Genomic DNA, 18,717 nt, shown 5'->3' on the forward strand with positions numbered 1-18,717 from the left:
TAAGAAAGAAATGAGAGATTTTATTTGCACTGAGTTTGAAGACTGTAACCTGGGAAGAGCATCTCAGAAAGCTCTGAGAATTGTTCTGCCCGTTAGAAGTCAGGGAACAGTTATGTAAGTATTTTTGAGACCGCGGGGAGGGCGGGGGGGGGGGGGGGGGCTGTACATCAAATGACAGTTTACATAATCCGGGTCTAAACGTCGCCCTGGTGGATCATGTGATCCCTTACAAGTTTCAAGAAAGAGTGTTATCTTTTGAGGCATTGTCTTGATGCTGGGAGAAATTCTGCTCTTTGTGGTTGAGCAGGTATTCCTGCTGGTGGGATGTTCTGGTCGATGGGTACATGCAGATGCAGAATGCAGTGTGGGGAGAGGGGAGGTCGGAAAGGCAGAGGAGAGTGTACTGTCTTGAGCTTTTTCCTGTCTTGACATAGGGTGTGAATTTTATTTCACAAACCTACTAGGTCCTTGAGCCATGTGAGCAGACGGGCTCACTCCAGGCGCCTCCCAGTTCCTCTCCCAAGGCTTCCCGTGCTGTGTGCTCCCGCCTCGCAGGCTTCCCCTGCTCACCCAGGGCCCCAGGGCATGCCCTTGGCCTGGCTCCCACCCCCTTGCCCTGCCTTGGAGGAAGCTGGCTCTGTGCTGGGCATCCTGCCATTGTGGATTCAGAACAAAGCGGCTGCCTTGTCTCAGCCCCAGCTGCCAGGGGGCCCCTGCCCACCCTCCGCAGGGGGGCCTTGGATTCTCATTCCAGGGGGCCAGGGCAAACGAGGACTCTTGCTCCCAAATCAGCTCAGGGATGCCAGGAACCGACCATCACACTGTTCCGGCTCAGTGGTGAATACTTCCGGGAAATGACACGGAATACCGCGGTGCACCATGGGAGGTTCCGATCGCGCAAGGACCACGATGGAACAACAAACACTTCTGGTCATGGCCTCCCGGCATCTCAGCTTCCATCTGCGCCCTCCTGACCGCCATGGCCACCATGTGCCTCCTGCCTCCTGTCAACACCACCAGGCAGCTCTTGTTGCCTGGGCTGGGCACTTCTCTTTACATGTTGAAACTTTCTCTGGCGGAAGGACCCTTGTCCATGCTTCTTATGCTGTAGCCCAACATCAAATCAGCTGAAGCGAGCTTGCCAGTAGATGAACCAGCAACCCTTCGCACCTCTGCCAAGTCTCCCAGGTGGTCCCGTTCAGCCCTTACATATACAGAAAACGGAAGCCCAAAGAGATGGCCGCAGTCCGTCCAGCTGCTGTAACGAAATGCCGTAGACAGGTGGCTTGTGAACAGAAACGTATTGCTCCCAGTTCTGGAGCTGGAAGTCTGAGACCAGGGTGTCAGCATGGTCAGGTGAGGGCCGCTTCTGGGTCACAGGCTCCATTTATAAAGGTAATAATCCCATTCATGAGGGCTCCACTCTGATGACCTCATTGCCTAATTACCCCCCAAAAGCCTAAATTCAACATGTGAATTTTAGGAAGACACATTCAGGTTATAGCAACTATCTTGCACAGAGATGGAAAAGCAAGGTGTGGTCTTCACCCCCTAATTCTTGGGGTTCTGCTACTCCTTGCTTCCCACTCTGCTGTGAACCACAGAGCCAGGGTGTGAGGTTATAGGGGTGTGTGGGGTCTGCCCGATTCACATGAGGTGTCTGCTGGGTGTTCCCCAACTCCGCCAGCAGAACATTTTTTTCTCCAGGGAAAAGGCATTACTGGTATTTTGCCAAAGGAAGTCTAGAAAGATTTGTGGGCTTGGACCCTCTCAGGACCTCTCAACCCCAACATCTCCCACTTAGGATGTGAAATCCTTCCTGCCATATCCCATCCTGAATATTAAAAGAATAACTTAAAAAAGAGGTTCGAATATCTTCTCAATGATGAACAAAAATTATATAGAAAGAAGGAATATACCACAACACCAAAGTGCTGACTTGAGGATCGTATTGTAGATGCACTGTATTTTCGTTTTTCCACAAATGAGCCTTTATTTTTAAAAACACATTTCTGAGGGTTCCAGTTCTAAGACTGAGTAAATATAGTCTGTCCTTCCTCTGAATGCAACTAACAACCCAGGATGGAATGCAGGAAGCAGCTCTCTGAGGACTCTCAAAAAGAAGTGGTAGCAGGTGGACTAGGAGAGGAAACCAGAATTTGGGATATAAAAGTCTGATGACGAGTCTCCTGTTTTGCTTTTTGCCCTGTTATCTGCTGGCCTGGTCTCCGAGGCAGCGTGAATCCTGGGACTGTGCAATGGACATGGAAAGAAAGGCCTTCAAGAGCAGCCTTGTCTTCCTGGTCTGAGGACTCTTCAGGACAGAAATCCCCTTCTTCATTCTTTTTTTTCCCCCCCTTATACAGTGCCATCCCTGCGCAAGCCTCACGTGAAGTGGAAACCGGGCGGTGGAAGCCAGGAAACACTTAAAGCTCAGGGGAACTCGTTCTGACCCAAAGAACTGTGGTTGAAGGCATGTGTGGTGGGCAGGAGTCCCCTTGCTGTTTTTCCTCTCTTTGTCCTGTCACCTGGCCCCGGAGCACACTCGGTCACAGGAGGCATGCAGCAGGGCAGGGAGACTAAAAGCCCCAGTTTCTAGCTGGAGGACCAGGGGAAGGGCGGCCTTGAAAACTGGAGAGCCTGGGAGAACTCACGGAGAGCGGGAGGCTTGAGAAATGGATCCCACAGGCTCACGTGTGTGGATCTGACCCCAAACGGCATCCCAGTGACTTCGACACTACTGGGCAGACCACTCAGATTTCAGGCTGGCCCCTGGGTGGCACTAGCTTAGGACAGATTTGACCTAACATTGCAAAAGTTCAGAAAACCGACCATCGAACTCTAGCACTGTTTAAAAAAAATTCAGCTGAGTAAGTTTTTAAAATCTTGTTGGCTTTATTCAGTGATTCATGAATTGAGAAGCATCCATCTAGCAAACAGAAGGGGCCCCGAGGCCCCTTCTGAGGGACTTTTAGGGGCAGGAGGGAGCAGGCACAAGGAAGCTATTCCAGGCTGAAAATGGCTTTGGTTATTGCAAGTCTACTTTCCTTACGGGATGGCCAGAGTCTATCAGGCTGATTACCTAACTTGTGCTGATCTGGTGATACAAATTGACTGGTTTAATATTCCATTTCTGGAAGAGCTGAAACTATTACCAAGTCTCGGTTTGGTGACGTGGGTTTTAGCATTAAGAGACTCCACTTTAACGCTGTTCTCGTTTTTAACGGCCCAGATGACAAAGACCGGAAATGATCCTAAATGGATCAACTGCCTCCTAAAACAAAGACTCAACATTTTCCATAGGATTTAACCAAGACCTAGAGTCTCAAAATATAGTAATAATTCAAAATGCCCAGGACACAATCCAAAGCTACTCTACATACCAAGAACCAGGAGAGTCTAAACACTGAGATGACCCCAATGTTGGACTTATCAGAAAAGGACCTTAGAAATAAAAAGACAGAAAGTCTCAGCAGAGAAAAATAGGAGATACAGAAAATCACCAATTAAAAAATTTTAAACTAAGACAATACATCAATCAAAATTTGAAAATATACTGGATGGTCCTAGTAGCAGAACAACAGAGGAAAATCTGTGAACTTGAAGACAGGTCAGTAGAAAACTAGCTACAATCAGCAGGATATCCACCTCTGCCAAATGCCCGTTTGCCTGGAAAGTGTGAACGATACTTTACATGATAGAAGAGATTCTGCAGTTGTAATTGAGGTTATGGACTTTAAAATCCAGACTGTCTGGGTTACTGAGTGGGCCTAGTCTAATCACATGAATCCTTAAAGGCAGAGATTGCTGTCTGACTGGATTCAGAGATGTGACAGGAAGAAAAGTCAGAGGTGTTCAAAGCCTGAGGAGGATTCAACAATCCTCCTACTGTGGAAAGGAATGCAGGAAGCTTCTAGGAGCACAGAGCAGCCCCCAGCTGATAGGAAGGAAATGGGGTCGCTTTCAACTTCAAGGAACTGAATTCAGGTAACAGTGTCAATAAGCTTGGAAGAAGAATCTTTTCCCAGAGCCTCCAGTTAAACAAAACAAAACAAAACACACACGGTTTCAGCCTGACAAAACACCTTGATTTTGGCCTTGTGAGACCCAAAGCAGAAGCCTCGAGCTTCCCCAGTGGCTCAGGGTGAAGAATCTACCTTAGTGCAGGAGGCGCAGATTCAATCCCTCGGATGGGAAGATCTCCTGGAGGAGGAAATGGCAACCCACTCTAGTATTGAGAGGGTAACAGGCAGGAAGGCCAGGGGTCTCCAAATGGAGGAAATAGGCTGCAAGTGTCAGACATTTCTCTCTCAAAGGGCAGGAGGAAACAAACTCGTGTTACATTTTTTCCCCTTCTCTATACAAATTTAACAAGGTTTCTCTTAAAATTCTGTGTTGCCATAATGAGATTATGGCTCCACCGGAACTTAACCGTTCTCAAACCTTGAGCTAACCAGTGCATCTTTCTTATGGAAATGTTTGTCTTAAGCTATGTTAATGTGCTATGCATTTATCCCAGACTCTGTCTTCAAGTTGGTTTGCCTGAAGGCTCAGAACCGACTTGACAAACCAGTATGTTATACTCATTCATTGTTCTCCTAATCTGTTAATGAAACAATTTATTTGTATGGGAATCTGCCTTTCTTCAAGAATCAAGTCAATCGTTTTATGGCCCGGGATGACTCATCAGATGCCAAGATTATCTCAAAATGCATCTTGTAGGTGAGGGGCCTGGTGCCATTCTCTGAGTTTTGAGACATTTCATTTTTTTTAAATTAGGGGACTGCTAGTAGCTATATAACATCCAGCTAAAGACTAGCACGGGGGTATTCTTTCTGCCCCCTTCTGAGGTCTATGTCAGAAGCTTTCTCTCTTTTATACTTTAATACAACTTTATTACACAAAAGCTCTGAGCGATCAAGCCTCGTCTCTGGCCCCGGATTGAATTCTTTTCCTCCGGAGGCCAAGAATCCTGACCTCTTTTGTGTTTCAGCAACAACCTTTCAGTACTCTTGCCTTGGGAGTCCCATGGACAGAGGAGCCTGGAGGGCTGCAGACCATAGGGTGGCAAGGAGTCGGGCACGGCTGAGCACATACACGAGCAGAAGACTTAGTGAAGCCCGACCAGACTTGTGCCCTACACACGAGCAGAAGACTTAGTGAAGCCCGACCAGACTTGTGCCCTACACACGAGCAGAAGACTTAGTGAAGCCCGACCAGACTTGTGCCCTACATAAATCGTGAAGTAATAAATAGGTATTGTTTGTAGCCACTAAGTTTGTGGTAATTTCTTATGGTGGCAAGAGAAAACTAATACACTATCCAATATGAATACCAGTGAGAGGTAGTAAGATACTAATTTAGGTAGATTACAAACAGTTAAGTATGTATGTTAAAATCTCTAGTACAACCTCTGGAAAAAACTATACAAAATTAAAGTGGAATAATTTTAAAATACTAGTAATCCAAAAGAAGGCATGAAAAGGGAAACAGAGGAATAAAAAAACAGAAAGGATAAACAGAAAACAATAAAATGGTAGACCTAAACCCAAATAGCAATAATTTGGGCCTAAACACACCAATTAAGAGACAAATTGAAGACATAAATTAAAAAAAAGACCCAGCCAAATGCTGTCTACAGGAAACACACTTTAGGTTAAAAGTAAAAGGATGTGAAAAGATATATAATGCAAATACCACTTAAAGCTGGAGTGGTTATGTTAATGTCAGACAATAGACTTCAGAAAATTAAGAAGGAAAAGGGACACCGCATGTTGATACAAGAGTGAGTTCACCATGAAGATGTAACAAATCTAAGTATGTATGTACCGGACAAGAAAACTTCAAATACATGAAACAAAATTAATAGAATTGAAAGGAGATGTACACAAATCCACAATCTTAGTTGGATACCTCAACATTTCTCTCAGTAATCAATACGACAAGGAAACAGAAAACCACCATCCATCAACTGGTCCTAACTGACACTTACTGAACATTCTATCCCAAATAACCATCTCCCCCTCTCCAAGTGCATAGGAAACATTCACCAAGACAGCCCATATCCTACACTGTTAAGTAAACATCAACAAATTTAGAAGGAATGAAATCATACAATATTATGGTCTCTGACCTAGACAGTATTTAAAATTAGAAACCAACAACAGAGATGGTGGTAAAATTTCCAAATACTTACAAGTTAAACTACACACTTCTAAATAATACACGGGTTAAAGAGGACATTGCAAGGAAAACTAAAAAATGTTTTGAAATGAACAAAAATGAAAATGCAGCATGTAAAACTTTGTGGGATGCAGCTCTCGAATCCATAATCTAAGTTTCCACCTTAGGAAATTAGAAAAAAGAGAAAAATAAACTCAAAGTAAGAAGAACTATGAAAATAACAAATAACAGAAATCAGTCAAATAGAAAAGGGAAGAACAATAGAGAAAATTAAAGACACAAGGTAGGTTATTCTTTAAAAAGATTCTTTAAGTTGATAAACATCTAGCTAGACTAACAAAGAAATAGAGAAGACAAACAATCAGTTTGGAGAATGAAAATGTGATGTCACTCTGCAGACACTAAGGATATTAAGGGAATACTATGAACAACCCCACGTGCATAAACTGGATCCATTAGATGAAATGAATCTATTCCTTGAAAATCACGAACTACCAAAACACACCAAAGATGAAACAGTTTGATTAATCCTTTAACTATTAGTGGAATTGAATTCACTGTTAATCCTTTTGAAAAAAAAAAATCTACAGGCCCAAACAGTTTCACTGCAGAAGCCTACCAAACATTTAAAGAAACACCCATCCATATATCTCTTCCAGAAAACAGAAGAGAAGACTTCCCAACTCTTCCTTAATCTAATACACGGCAACTACAAAAACGCCTATAGCTAACATCATAGTGAACGGTAAAATAATGGACACTTCTCTAAGAGTAAGAATACCGTAGGACTCACTCTAAAGTTACAATCATCAAGATAATGTGGTATTGGTAAAGAGAGAGAGACACATATATCACACTGAATGAGGAGCATAAAAAACAGACCCTGTAAAGGCAGCTCAGTGGAGGAGAAAGGACAGCCTCCAACAAACAGATGAAACCATCAAACACCCATATGAAAAAATACGAACCTCAAACTAAACCTCACACCTTATACAAAAGGATCACGGAAATAAGGAGAAAATTTTAACTCTGCAACACTAGAGAGAATCTTTGTGATAGGAGGTTAGGCAGAGTTCTTAGATGTGGCACCAAAACAATAATCCATAAAGGAAAATCTGGAAAGTAGCACTTCATCCACATATAACACTTCTGCTCTGCAGGAGACACTTTAAAGAGCAGCTAGAAAAGACATGCTAGATTAGGGGGAAAATACTTACAGATCCATATCTGATAAAGGGCTTGTATCCAGAAGACTCTTGAGAGTCCCTTGGACTGGAAGATCAAACCAGTCAATCCTAAAGGAAATCAACCCTGAATATTTGTTGGAAGGGCTGATGCTGAAGCTGAAGCTTCAATACTTTGGCCACCTGATGTGAAGAGATGACTCTCTTGGAAAAGACCCTGATGCTGGGAAAGATTGAGGGCAGGCAGAGAAGGGTGTGACAGAGGATGAGATGGCTGGATGGTACCACCAACTCAATGGACATGAACTTGAGCAAACTTCAGGAGAAGCCTGCTGTGCTGCAGTCCATGGGGTTGCAAACAGTCAGACTCGACTTAATGACTGAACAACAACAATCCAGAATATTCAAAGAATTCCCAACCTTCAATGGTGAGACAACAACTCAATTTAAAAATGGGTAAAATCATTGAATAGACACTTCACCAAAGAGGGAACATGGAAGGCAATTAAACACACAAGAACAGGCTTAATATCATCAGCCACATGGGAAGTGCAAATCAGAATCACAGGAGTTAACACCACACACCTGTAAGAACGGCTAAAATAAAAAACACTGGCCGTTCCAAAGACCGGAGAGGAACCGATCTCATAGTGGAAGGCAAAAAAGTAGATACTCTGGAAATCTGGTGGTTTTTTAAAGTTAAACCTTTACTATATGACTGAGCAATCTCACTCCTAGGTACATACCTTAGATAATTTTCTGTTCATATAGAAACCTAAACACAAGTATCTGTAGCAGTTTTATTCAAAATTGCCAAAAACTGGAAACAAGCCAAATATCCTTCAGTAGGTGAAGGTAAGACACCTGGCACACCCGTGCAAAGGAAAAGCACACGGCCACGAAAGGCAACACGTGTGAGCCTCAGACACACTCAAAGAAGCGTCTCCAGAGGCTACACCCGCTATGACCTATGTATGTGAGCTTCTGGAAAAGGCAAATCTGTACGGATGGAGAACAGAGACGGGTTTGCCAGAGGCTGGGGTGGGGCAAAGGGCCAGCATAAGGGAATTCTGAGGGGACGGAACTGCTCTGCATCCTGATTGTGGAGGTAGTGACACAAACGTGTTAAAACACATAGAACCTTACACAGGACACAGTTACTTTTATGGTATGTTGATTTAACCATTTTAGAACCTGAAACAAAATAGACCCAAATAAACTTCTCATAAAAAAAAAAAATGCTTTCAACGAAATTTTCCACCTGGGTTTCTTTCAGATGGGTTTCTTCTGCTTTGTGGGGGCCTCGCCACACCAGCTCTGGTGTTTGTGGGTCTGTTTATCCTTCGAGAAAATGAGACGGGTCTCCCCCGACCCTCAAATGACACCTGTGGGCAGGCTCTTTGTGAAAGCAGGGGAGGGGTGGGCGTGGAGAGAAGGCGTGTTTGGCCTCCACCGGGCTCTGGACCCAGATGGAGCAGTTGTCCTTCGGTCTGAAAACCTCTGGGTTAGAATAGCTGGTCTTGACCCAGATCCTTGCACACCTTGGACCCACCCTGGATTTCAGGACCTTCAGGTGAGGTTTGCTTATTCATCCCTTTGGCACACGCCCCCGTGGACCCCAGCAGCCAGCTAGGCCAGGGCTGGCTCTCATGGCCGGTGATCTAAACAAGGCCCTTTGGGAGAAGCCGGATGTGTGCTCCTTGTTCTAGGACTCCCAGGTGACATGGGGGATAAACACAGTGGGAAACCTGAAAAGGCTCTGATATCTAGGCCTCCTGCAAGGCAGGGGTGCGCGAAGACTGAAACCGTTTTTTCCCCATGTAGGACAACTTTTGGAAAGAGCACTTTCTGAGCAATAAGGGGCTGTACACAGATGCAGGGAGCTGCTGTTGTGAGGATGACTCTCAGACCCGGGCCAGTGGGGCCAGGGCATCATTCGTGCGGAGAGCGGCTGGTCACACAAGCACCTACCACGCGCTGGGGCACTGCGCTAAGGAAGCACTGATCCTCACGACGACCCTAAGAGGAAAGGGCTGTCATCACTGGGATGAGGAAACTCAGGCTCCATGAGGCCGCAGGTCACATGAGCAGGAGGTGACAAGGCTGCATTTCGGTTCACAGCTCCAGCCTTCTGGGCTGAGGCCTGACGTCAGGCCTGCTCTCCAACACGTGCCCCGAAACAGAGACCAATGCCACCTTTCATCAAAAGCTGGAGAAGAGCTTGCCGTGTAGAGCAGTGCTCAAATAAAAAAAAATGTTAAAAAAAATTTAACACAACAGAATGCATCCTTTGAAAACTATCTTATGTGTAAGTCCAATCCATCCAGAAAACCAGACTTGGCCAGTGGTGGCTAAAGGTGAAAGCAGGGTTGCCTTGGGGCTCCCAGAGTTTCTGGAACACTGCTTGAAGGCTACTCATCCAGTAGGTTGGCACCTAAACCGTGAGAAGCACAGGAGGTGCCATGATGCTTAAGGCTGGCGTTGGGTTCGAAAGAATGAGGTGGAATTGTGAAAGACTCATTCAGTTAGTTATCTTATTGTTAGTTAATTAGACTTATTCAGTTAGTTAGTTGGTCATGGGGAAGACTGCAGGATTCCAGACTTGCCACGTGCACTGGGCGCTGGTCCACTTGACCTGGGCACCAGCTGGTTCACCCTCCCCTCTGGTCAGCAGCCATGACCTGTCACTCACTGGGGAGAAAACTTATCTTCCCCATCTTACACGTAGTAAGCTGACTCTTTAAAGATGTGAACGATAAGACTCAGAGCTTACGCAGCTTCCTTTTCCCTTGCCCTTATAAAAGGTGTCACCTGGTTTCCCTGTATTGACAAAAGGAGGGTGTCTGAGCACAGATCTTGGTGGAAGATCAGTGACCCTGGGGCACGTGCTGGCGGAATGGCTCAGAGTGGCATCATCTGACGGACCTCCTTCTCGTAGATGTCAGGGATCATGCCCACAGGGGAGCTGACCATGTGCACGGTATTCCTGCCAAATAGCTGGAACTCATAGTGGATGAGCTGCTCCCAAAAGCCGTTGTTGGGCCGGATGATGGGCCGGCAGGACTTGGTCCACGTGTGGGCGTCCAGCAGGGACATGGCGTGGTACTTCATGAGATAGGCGAGGCAGAGGGCGGCCGAGCGGCTGACGCCGGCGGCGCAGTGCAGCAGGGTGCGGCCCTGCTTCATCTCCACGCTGTGGATGTGGTCTGCGATGGGGTCGAAGAAGTCACAGAGCCGCGAGGTGGGCGTGTCGGCCACGGGCACCTGCACATAGTGAATGTCCTCGTACAAGGCGTTCACCACCTCCACTGAGACATTGATGACCGTGCTGATGCGGTTGCTGGAGAGCATGAGCCTGTTGTTGGCGGCCACCCCGCTGCTGATATACAGGCTACTGGTGATCTGTGAGAGGCCGCTGACCGAGGGCTGCCGGAACTGAACTGGGAAGGCACACGGGGATGCTGTCATCAGGCCAGTGGGTCAGCGGCCCGTGAGACATAAAGGCGCCCTCTTCCTGCTAGGCTGTGTCCATGGAAAACTGCAGGGAGGGAGAGGAGACAGATGAGGAGCCCCAGTTCAGGGCCCCCTGCTTCATATAACTCAGTGGGGCCCCTCAGTGTGGCTGTCAAGGTCACTTGTGGCCTGGCTCCCTGCCCATCTCTCCACCCCGCTTTTAACCTTTCTCATGTCCTGAAGGGCCTCGGCTGGGCTGAGTCCTATTCTGTTCTAGGGCCCTTCCTGCTCTCAGTCCAGAACCCCCTTTCCTTACAAGCCTGGCAAGTCCTAGTCTGTCCCATTCAGCAGAGAACTGTTGAGCATTGGGATCTTGGCCAAGAGCCACTTCCTGAGGGAAACTTTCTGGGACTATACCCCTCCCTACACGTGATCAAATACCAGCTCCAGGCAGGTCCCAGGTGCCCTCCTTCCTAACATTTCCTGAAGATGTGCTTTTGCCATGCCCTGTGTGTGAGTTCTCATGGTTTATCACTGTTTCTGCCTTTGTTCCTACTATATCGCCAGTGCCAAGCTGCATGTTCCCACAAGCAGGTGCTTAAAAATATTTGCTGAATGAAGAAATGACTCCAACAACCAAGACTCTGCCTCCCGAGAGATTTTCTGGAAAAGATGGGATCTCTGGCCATGTTTCTCTAGAATTCGGGAGAGGAGCTGGCTGGAGGTGAGGGTGGTTCTTAGGCTGCTAGAGAGGAAGGTCAAAGGCTGCCTAGACAAATCCTACCTGCCAGTACCCCCAGAGTCCAGTGCAATAGGCTCACCCCAGGTAGGTAGGGCAGATGGGACTGGTTTGTTCTGAAAGTCTTACGTGAAGTGAAAGTCACTCAGTCTTTGAGACCCCAAGGACGGTAGCCCATCAGGCTCCTCTGTCTATGTTTTTCAGGCAAGATTACTGGAGTGGGTAGCCATTCCCTTCTCCAGGGGATCTTCCCTACCCAGGGATCAAACTGGATCTCCTGCATTGAAAGCAGATTCTTTACAGTCTGAGCTACCAGGGGCAGAGGAAAAGCCCGACCCTCAACCAACTGGAAGCCCAAATGCTAAGGGATGTTCTGGAGCCTCATCACCTGAAAACTCAGAGAGAAGTGGACAGAAGGCCCCCAAAACTAGTGCCCAGCGGGCAACAGGAATTAGGGGAGGCTGCCGTTCATTACAGGGACAAAATGTGTGGTGAGAAGACACTGCTCTGGAAGGTGAGGATAGTGATGAGAGGAAAGTCATTTTCATGCTAATCAAGAAACACTTATCAGGCACTGTGGTAGGTGCTGGGGATACTGAAATGTACAAGACAGCCATGGCCCCCTCTCTCACAGAACTCAAAGTCTCATGGGAAAGACAGACATTAAACAGGCAATTATGGGTGCAACAGAGTTGAGCAATAGGGATAATAGTGCCCACCCTAAAAAATCTTTTCCCTTCCAACTTTTAGATTAAAAAGAGAAGAAAATTGAAGATCATTTTTCACCTGTACAATGAATACCTAAAAGTGCTCTAGGAGAAAGACCTTGGTGTGTGTTATGGATGATTAACTGCTAAAATTATTGTTATCTGGATTTAGCAGAGAATTTGCATCTTGAGTGATCTGAGCTGAACCTGAAGACTATTAATAAGTTACATTTGGAAGTTTAATTTCAATGAAGTAAATGTTTGTTGTGCAAGAAACAAATACTGACTTACTAAACAAAGATGGTGTGGTATGCTTGTTTTTTTTTCACAAGGCTCCTGAGAACCCAACTGCAGCATCTCAATTCAACTGAATGAGAAACGTGTTTAGTATCAAAAGAGCCCAAGACACTGGTGTGAAAGTACATCTCAGAGGTTGGTTAATTACTGTGGCATACTTACTGGTCACTTTGTACAATGTAGGTCTGAAGTACAGTGGTGAAAACATTAAATGTGACATTTCAAAAAAAAAAGAATGGTGTGAGGATTAAATGAGGTAATCCATGTAAAGTGTTTAACACAGGGCCTGGCACATAATTAACTACTGTTGCTGTTGTTAGGTAAGTTAAAATCTAGGGCATTATGAGAATGAAGAGTAAACGGAGTTACTTCAGGCTGGGGCTACAGAGTTGCAAAGATCGCCTGAAGAAATGACCCAAAGATCTGAAGAACTTTTAACTTGAGGGGGAGAGAGCGGAAGAAAGAGCGACTCGGCGGCATCTCAGTGTCACAATTCTACAGCCTACAAAACAGCATAGCAAGCCGGTGTCTGGGGTTAATATCTCCATTTTATACACGGGGAAAGTGAGGCAGAGTGGGGAAAAGGACCTGTCTAGGGTCACAAAGCAAGGCTCAAAACAGCCGATCTTTCTAGAGAGAAAAGTGGGCAAACGCCATGCGGCTTTCGTTAATACTGGGTTATAAAACGTGGAACATAGTCCAAGGGTTGACGGGAGAAAGGCGCCACTTCCAGGAGTGAGTCAGGTAGATTTCCCGGGGAGTTGGCGTTGGAATGGGCTTATTTGCCCGCTGTGTCAAGACCTCGGGGTCTTACCTCTCTCTCGCGGGCGGGAGGGCAAGTGCATTCAGGAAGCAACCTTGGGCGAGCGTCTCCGGGTCAGAGAAGATCGGTCACGACCCAGGAGCCACTGTCCCCACCGGCCAGGGGCTCCGGTTTCCATAGCAATGGTCCCTTGTTGCAGAAAGAGATGCGCCGTGCCGGGTCTCCGGAGAAACCCCGGCCTCGTTTTCCCCGTCCTGGAGCTGCCAGGCCCGGACTCACCAGCCACCGCCCTGCGATCACGCGGGAACCCCAGCAGTCCTAGTCGAAAAGTAGGGTCCGGGCTCTGCGTGCCGCAGCCCACTAGTTCTCGCCCAGCCCGTCTCCATGGCAACGCACCGGGCGGCGCCACGGCAGTCGCCAAGGGACAATCCGGCCGCATCCGCAGGCTTCCGGGCTACGCCCACACGGCCCGCCCCACCCCACCCCACCCCCTGGTCCCGCCTTCCTTGCGTGTCTCCCGGGCAACGTGCCGTGCTCCGCGCACCGCATCTGCGCAGGCGCTCACTCCGTGTCTGCGCGCGCTCAGAAGAACATGGACCCCGAGAAGGCTCCCATTCCCGAGTTGCTCGCCAAAGCGGGAGACGAAAACTCAGCGGTTGGCCAGCAGCTCCGGCCCTCGGTCACATGGAACCTAGACTCGCCCGTTGCCGGTGCTGTCGCCCCTCAGGCGACCAGCAGTTCTGGCACCTACCCGGCGTCGGCCTTCCGGCACAGTAGGCTCAGTAACCGCCGGGACACTCACGTAGGGAGCCAGCCGAGGATTTGCTTCCTGCGGCCGCGGACCGCGCAGCCGCTTGTTCTCTTCAGGTGCGGCCCGGGTACCCAGAGCGTTCGTCAGAGCCCGGACCCCCGGGGAAGCCGAACTCTCTCAGACTTCTGTTCCCTCAGGCAGCCGCGGGGATCTTGGTCCTGGCTCTGCAGAACCTTGGGCGCCTCAGAGCCGGGGCTTTTCTTAGACCCCAGGAGAGTCTGAATGTCCCAGTCCAGGTCTTCACCCTCTCCGGAGCCCGAACGCCCTCAGCCCGGACTCTGAAGGAGGCTGAGATTCCCAACTCAACCCATATATCCTCCGAACGCCCGGGCCCGGCCTGTAGTCTCCCAGGATTGACGTCGTCTGTCCAGAAGGTTCCTAGCGCCCCCTGGGCCGAGTCGAACTTCCTTACCAGCCGGGTGAGGCCCAGGTTCTCTCAGGCCTGACGCTTTCCTCAGTCTGCTTTCCGCAGTGACCCAGGGAAAGCCGTTCGTTCCCTCAGCCGTGGCCATGTCCCCACAGACCTCAGCTTCCCCTCGCCTCCTCCATTTCACACTCCCTCAGAGTACCCTCCCCCGCACCCCGCACCCCTGCCCAGGCTCCCACAGAGGCCTTGCTCTGGCAGCCTTATGTTTCAAAATGATCATTACTACTTGAAAGGGAGTATTTCCTGTCATGGCCTTTATCTCCCCTACCCCCCGCCCCCCTTCCCAGAAAGTATTGGTAATTTGGTGCACCATTGAGTGGGTGAACTGTTTAGTGTATCTTTAGGTATTTTACGCTTTTTTTTTACCCCCAGCAGAATTCGGGGGACTTTTGATTGTGAGCATCTTGATCTCTAAAGGAGTCTTTTCTATCCCCTCATGTCTTTTCTGTCGAAAAAATTATAAATGGGAGATAAAGGGTGTTTCTTTCTACTTGTTTGTAGATGTAAAAGCATTCAGAAAAGCACAGTTTCAAACTGGCTGAACATGAATTAGGGGGAAATTTTTTTAATCCTTCGAAATGTTTTATCCTCTAAAATTTGTCCCCCCTTTTTTTTTTCTGTGAAAATAGTATGCACTTCTAGAAAAATCAGATGGACAAGCAAAATGAATAATCTGGAGACAATCACTGTTCCAAACGGGCTGAAAATGAATTAGGATAAAGAGTTTTTTAGTCCTTCAAAGTGTTTTAACCTTTAAAAATTGTACTATTGTCCTATCAGAATAATATACACTTATAGAAAAATCAGATGAGCATAATGAATGGCTAGAGACAATCACTGTTACCATTGTGGTGTATATTGTTTCAGATCTATTCATAAATGCATACTGCAACATGCTTTTGCATTTTTTTTTTTTTTAGTGGTAGAGAGGAAATATGTCACAAAAAAGTTTATTATTTTGTAAACTTGCCCCGCCCCCCCCCCTACACTGTGGATGTCTGTTTTATCCATAGCTGCTTAGTATTTTATTGTATGGCCTAATCACAATTTATTTAGTTGCTTCCTTATTGTATATTTAAATAGTTTCCAAATTTTAGAAAGAAAATATTATGAATAATTATTTTCAAGTAAGCAAAAAATATTTATATAGTTGCAAAACCACTTCATGGTGTCACCAAATTATCAAAAGTGAAAACTCAATGCCTGGTATTATCCATTTTTGACCAGTTCCTCATTTTAACCAAATTGTTACCTCTAGTTTAGCCTGGAGCACCTGGCTTCATTTTACCGTACCCCATCCCATCCCAACTTTTGTTTCTCACCCTCCAGAGTCTCCTCAAGTGTTTGTCCACTTCAGACTTTCTTTACCTTTCTAGACTTTTCCCAAACCCTTTTCCCTTAGAATTTCCCAATTAACCAACATAACCTGTGTCCAGGGATTTTATTCTCTTTTTTCCTGATTCCTTTGACCTTCCCCACCGGGATCTCCCTTAGACCTAGGCTGAACAGTGCCCCTCCCCAACCCTCCTCAAATTTATCCCTCTGACTTTGCTTCTTTCCTCTAAGACCTTTGCCTCCCAATTCATCCTGCATTTTCTTCAGTTGACTGCTCCTTTGGACACTTATAAGTCCCTCTTGACACTTCTTTTATGGATTACTCTGACCTTTCTACATCCTTCTCAGGATTTTATTTTCCTCTCAGCATCTTCCAAGAAACACCCCTTAGGCACACATACTCCACAGGAAGAAACCTAAGCCTACTCCCTTGCTCCTCTGACAGAACAAGGCAGTGCCTCTCCCAAGAAACTTGAGGAAGGGTCAGCCACTACCCCGGGATCCCATCAGATCAGGTTGTGTTCTAGTCTTGACCCCAGCCATCAAGCCTGTACCACCTTCTCCTCCCTCTCCAGCTTAATGAATTCCAGTGAAGCAGCAGTGAAAAAATTTTTACCCAAGAGCCACTTATCTCGGGTGATAATACGTGACAACCTCAGTGCACAGCGAATCTATGAGATGGAGGTAAAGTCATCACAAGCCTTTCCATTAGAGGGTGTTAGTGGCTTGATCCATGTTCATTTCACTCTCCCGGAAACCTTGGAGGGAGCTTTCAGATCTTAGAAGTGGTAGGAGGCCATCAAGGTGTTCTAATACAAGCCTCTTTTACAGAGGAGACAGTTGAGACTTCAGGTTACTGATTCACCCAAGTGTCATAGCTATTCCTTGTTTAAAGGAGCCAAGGAAGATTCCACATCTCTTGGTTCCTGTGGGATTTTTTTCCCTCAAAACACATTACCTTTCTATTTAAGGAGCCCCTGAGTGTATTCCTACAATCTCCTGTAAAAACAAGTCTTGCTTCTAGAGCTTGAATTGGCATTGACACCATTTGGTCATTTTTTTTTTACCTTCAGGGATTATCTCCCACTTTTCCACATGAGAACTGAGATTTTTCTACTTTTTGCTTATGGACAAGAAAGGTTTGACCTGCTTACCCAAAAACCCTCAGAAGAAGAGAGCAACCACAGTGTCATCATCCCACAGGCCCTGACTGATTAATTCATTAAATGCATCTTCAGGGCTCACTTGGGACAGGCAGTGTTTTGGGCATGAGGAAGAGACTAGTGAACTTGATGGACTCTGAGAATGTGCCCGTTTTTTCCACTAGAGCAGGGGGCCAGAGTTAAACTGCTGTACCCTTCTTGACTTTTTTGAGCCCCTCTCCATGTTCCAGGACCAAATCTGGAGGGACCCATGAGATTCTGACATTGAAAACAGTGGGAAAGATTTAAGAGATGGTGGCAGATCTTAAATGTCACCGAGACCAAAAGAAGAGTAGAGGTGTGAGTGTCTCTCTGCTAAACTTCCAGTGGCATGGTGTAGTGGAATTAGAGCAGTGTTTCTCCCACACACAGTTCTCCCATTAGGGGAGGAGATGGCTCTGGCCAGCCATTGATTTCTCAGGGCCTCCAGGAGGGCAGCAAATATCTAGTGTGTTGGGAACCCTCTGAACAGTGCTCTGAGAACAGTGGATAATGGCTGGTATCCCTGCATGTGTGGCCATGGTTCTCAACTGGGATGGCTATGCCCTGTGGGGACTTTGGCAATATATTGTAATAGAAGAAATAAGTAGGGAATTCCCTGGTGGTTCAGTGGTTAGGTCTCTGTGCTTCACTGTTGAGGGCACAGGTTCAATTCATATCCAGGAGCTAGAATCCCACAAGCTGTGTGGTGTGGCCAAAAAAGTCCAGTTCAGTGTGACATAGGGGGTGTCACCGACAATATGTGGGGGGCACCAAGTGAGTAATAGGGACTGAGTGATAAGAGTTAAGGAAGGGGGTTACAAGATGCACCCTTTTCCCTCCCTCTTTCTGACCACTCTCCGAACAGAGATGTTAGGCTCTGAGGCTGCAGACTGTCAGAAGGTACCACAGGAGTGAGCTGGCTAGAGGCCCTCTACAAACAGGGAAATGGAGCTCCCTGTGAGCCAAGTTATTGATGGAATACTGAGTTCATCTGGCTCCTTTTCCACCTCGTAGCAGCAGCACAGATCCCTCTCTTACTGTGAAGTAATCTCACCTCTGCTTTTTGTAAGATAAGAGCTGCAGACAAGACCAAGAAAAAGATGAACCACTTGTATGACCACCTGAAAAAGAAATTCATGACAGACCAGCTCAGAAAGTTGGGGCGCTGGCGACGGGAATCCATGAACATCCGGCAGTACCTGGATAGCATCCGAGGGAACAAGGTCCCATTAAAACCTCAGCCTAACAGGAAAAATCAGCCACCCTAGTCAAGGCAGAGTGGTCCATCCTGGGGCCATGACGACGCTAGGCTGACTGGAGACAAGCTGGAAGTGAGCCAGTCTACACCATTGTAGAACAGCAATAAATGAGACCTGTGGACAGTGGAGCACAAAACCGCTTGGCAATGCTGCTATTTCTTGCCCAGTCCCATCCCCCCTTTTCTGGTGAAGGCAATCCTGATAGTCCTGTAGCTGCCCAAGTGGAAAGGGCTGAATTGAGCCAGCTTCCAAGGTTAAGGCAGGAATTGACCTCTGGTACCCACGTGTTTGGTGCAATGCCAGGCCAGGTGTGCTGGGACAGTGGTACCTTGTATGGGAAGGGTTTGGTAATGCCACTGCCTGGCATTCCAGTGT

At 47.1% G+C, this 18,717-nt stretch overlaps 2 protein-coding genes across 2 annotated transcripts; one reads left to right on the forward strand and one right to left on the reverse strand.

The window, feature by feature from the left end:
* On the reverse strand, positions 1 to 13,830 carry DUSP18 (dual specificity phosphatase 18). The gene is made up of 2 exons (XM_061385375.1): positions 13,378 to 13,830; positions 1 to 10,905 (listed from the first exon to the last, which is right to left on the reverse strand). Exon 2 carries the CDS (start codon positions 10,833 to 10,835, stop codon positions 10,269 to 10,271), a length of 567 nt encoding a protein of 188 aa, XP_061241359.1. The 5' UTR covers positions 10,836 to 10,905; positions 13,378 to 13,830; the 3' UTR covers positions 1 to 10,268.
* Positions 13,831 to 13,841: 11 nt separating this feature from the next.
* On the forward strand, positions 13,842 to 18,478 carry C17H5orf52 (chromosome 17 C5orf52 homolog). The gene is made up of 3 exons (XM_061385374.1): positions 13,842 to 14,193; positions 16,475 to 16,583; positions 18,154 to 18,478. Exons 1-3 carry the CDS (start codon positions 13,919 to 13,921, stop codon positions 18,349 to 18,351), a joined length of 582 nt encoding a protein of 193 aa, XP_061241358.1. The 5' UTR covers positions 13,842 to 13,918; the 3' UTR covers positions 18,352 to 18,478.
* The last annotated feature ends 239 nt before the right edge of the window (positions 18,479 to 18,717 follow it).

Source organism: Bos javanicus, chromosome 17, assembly GCF_032452875.1.
Source record: "Bos javanicus breed banteng chromosome 17, ARS-OSU_banteng_1.0, whole genome shotgun sequence".
NCBI lineage: Eukaryota > Metazoa > Chordata > Mammalia > Artiodactyla > Bovidae > Bos > Bos javanicus.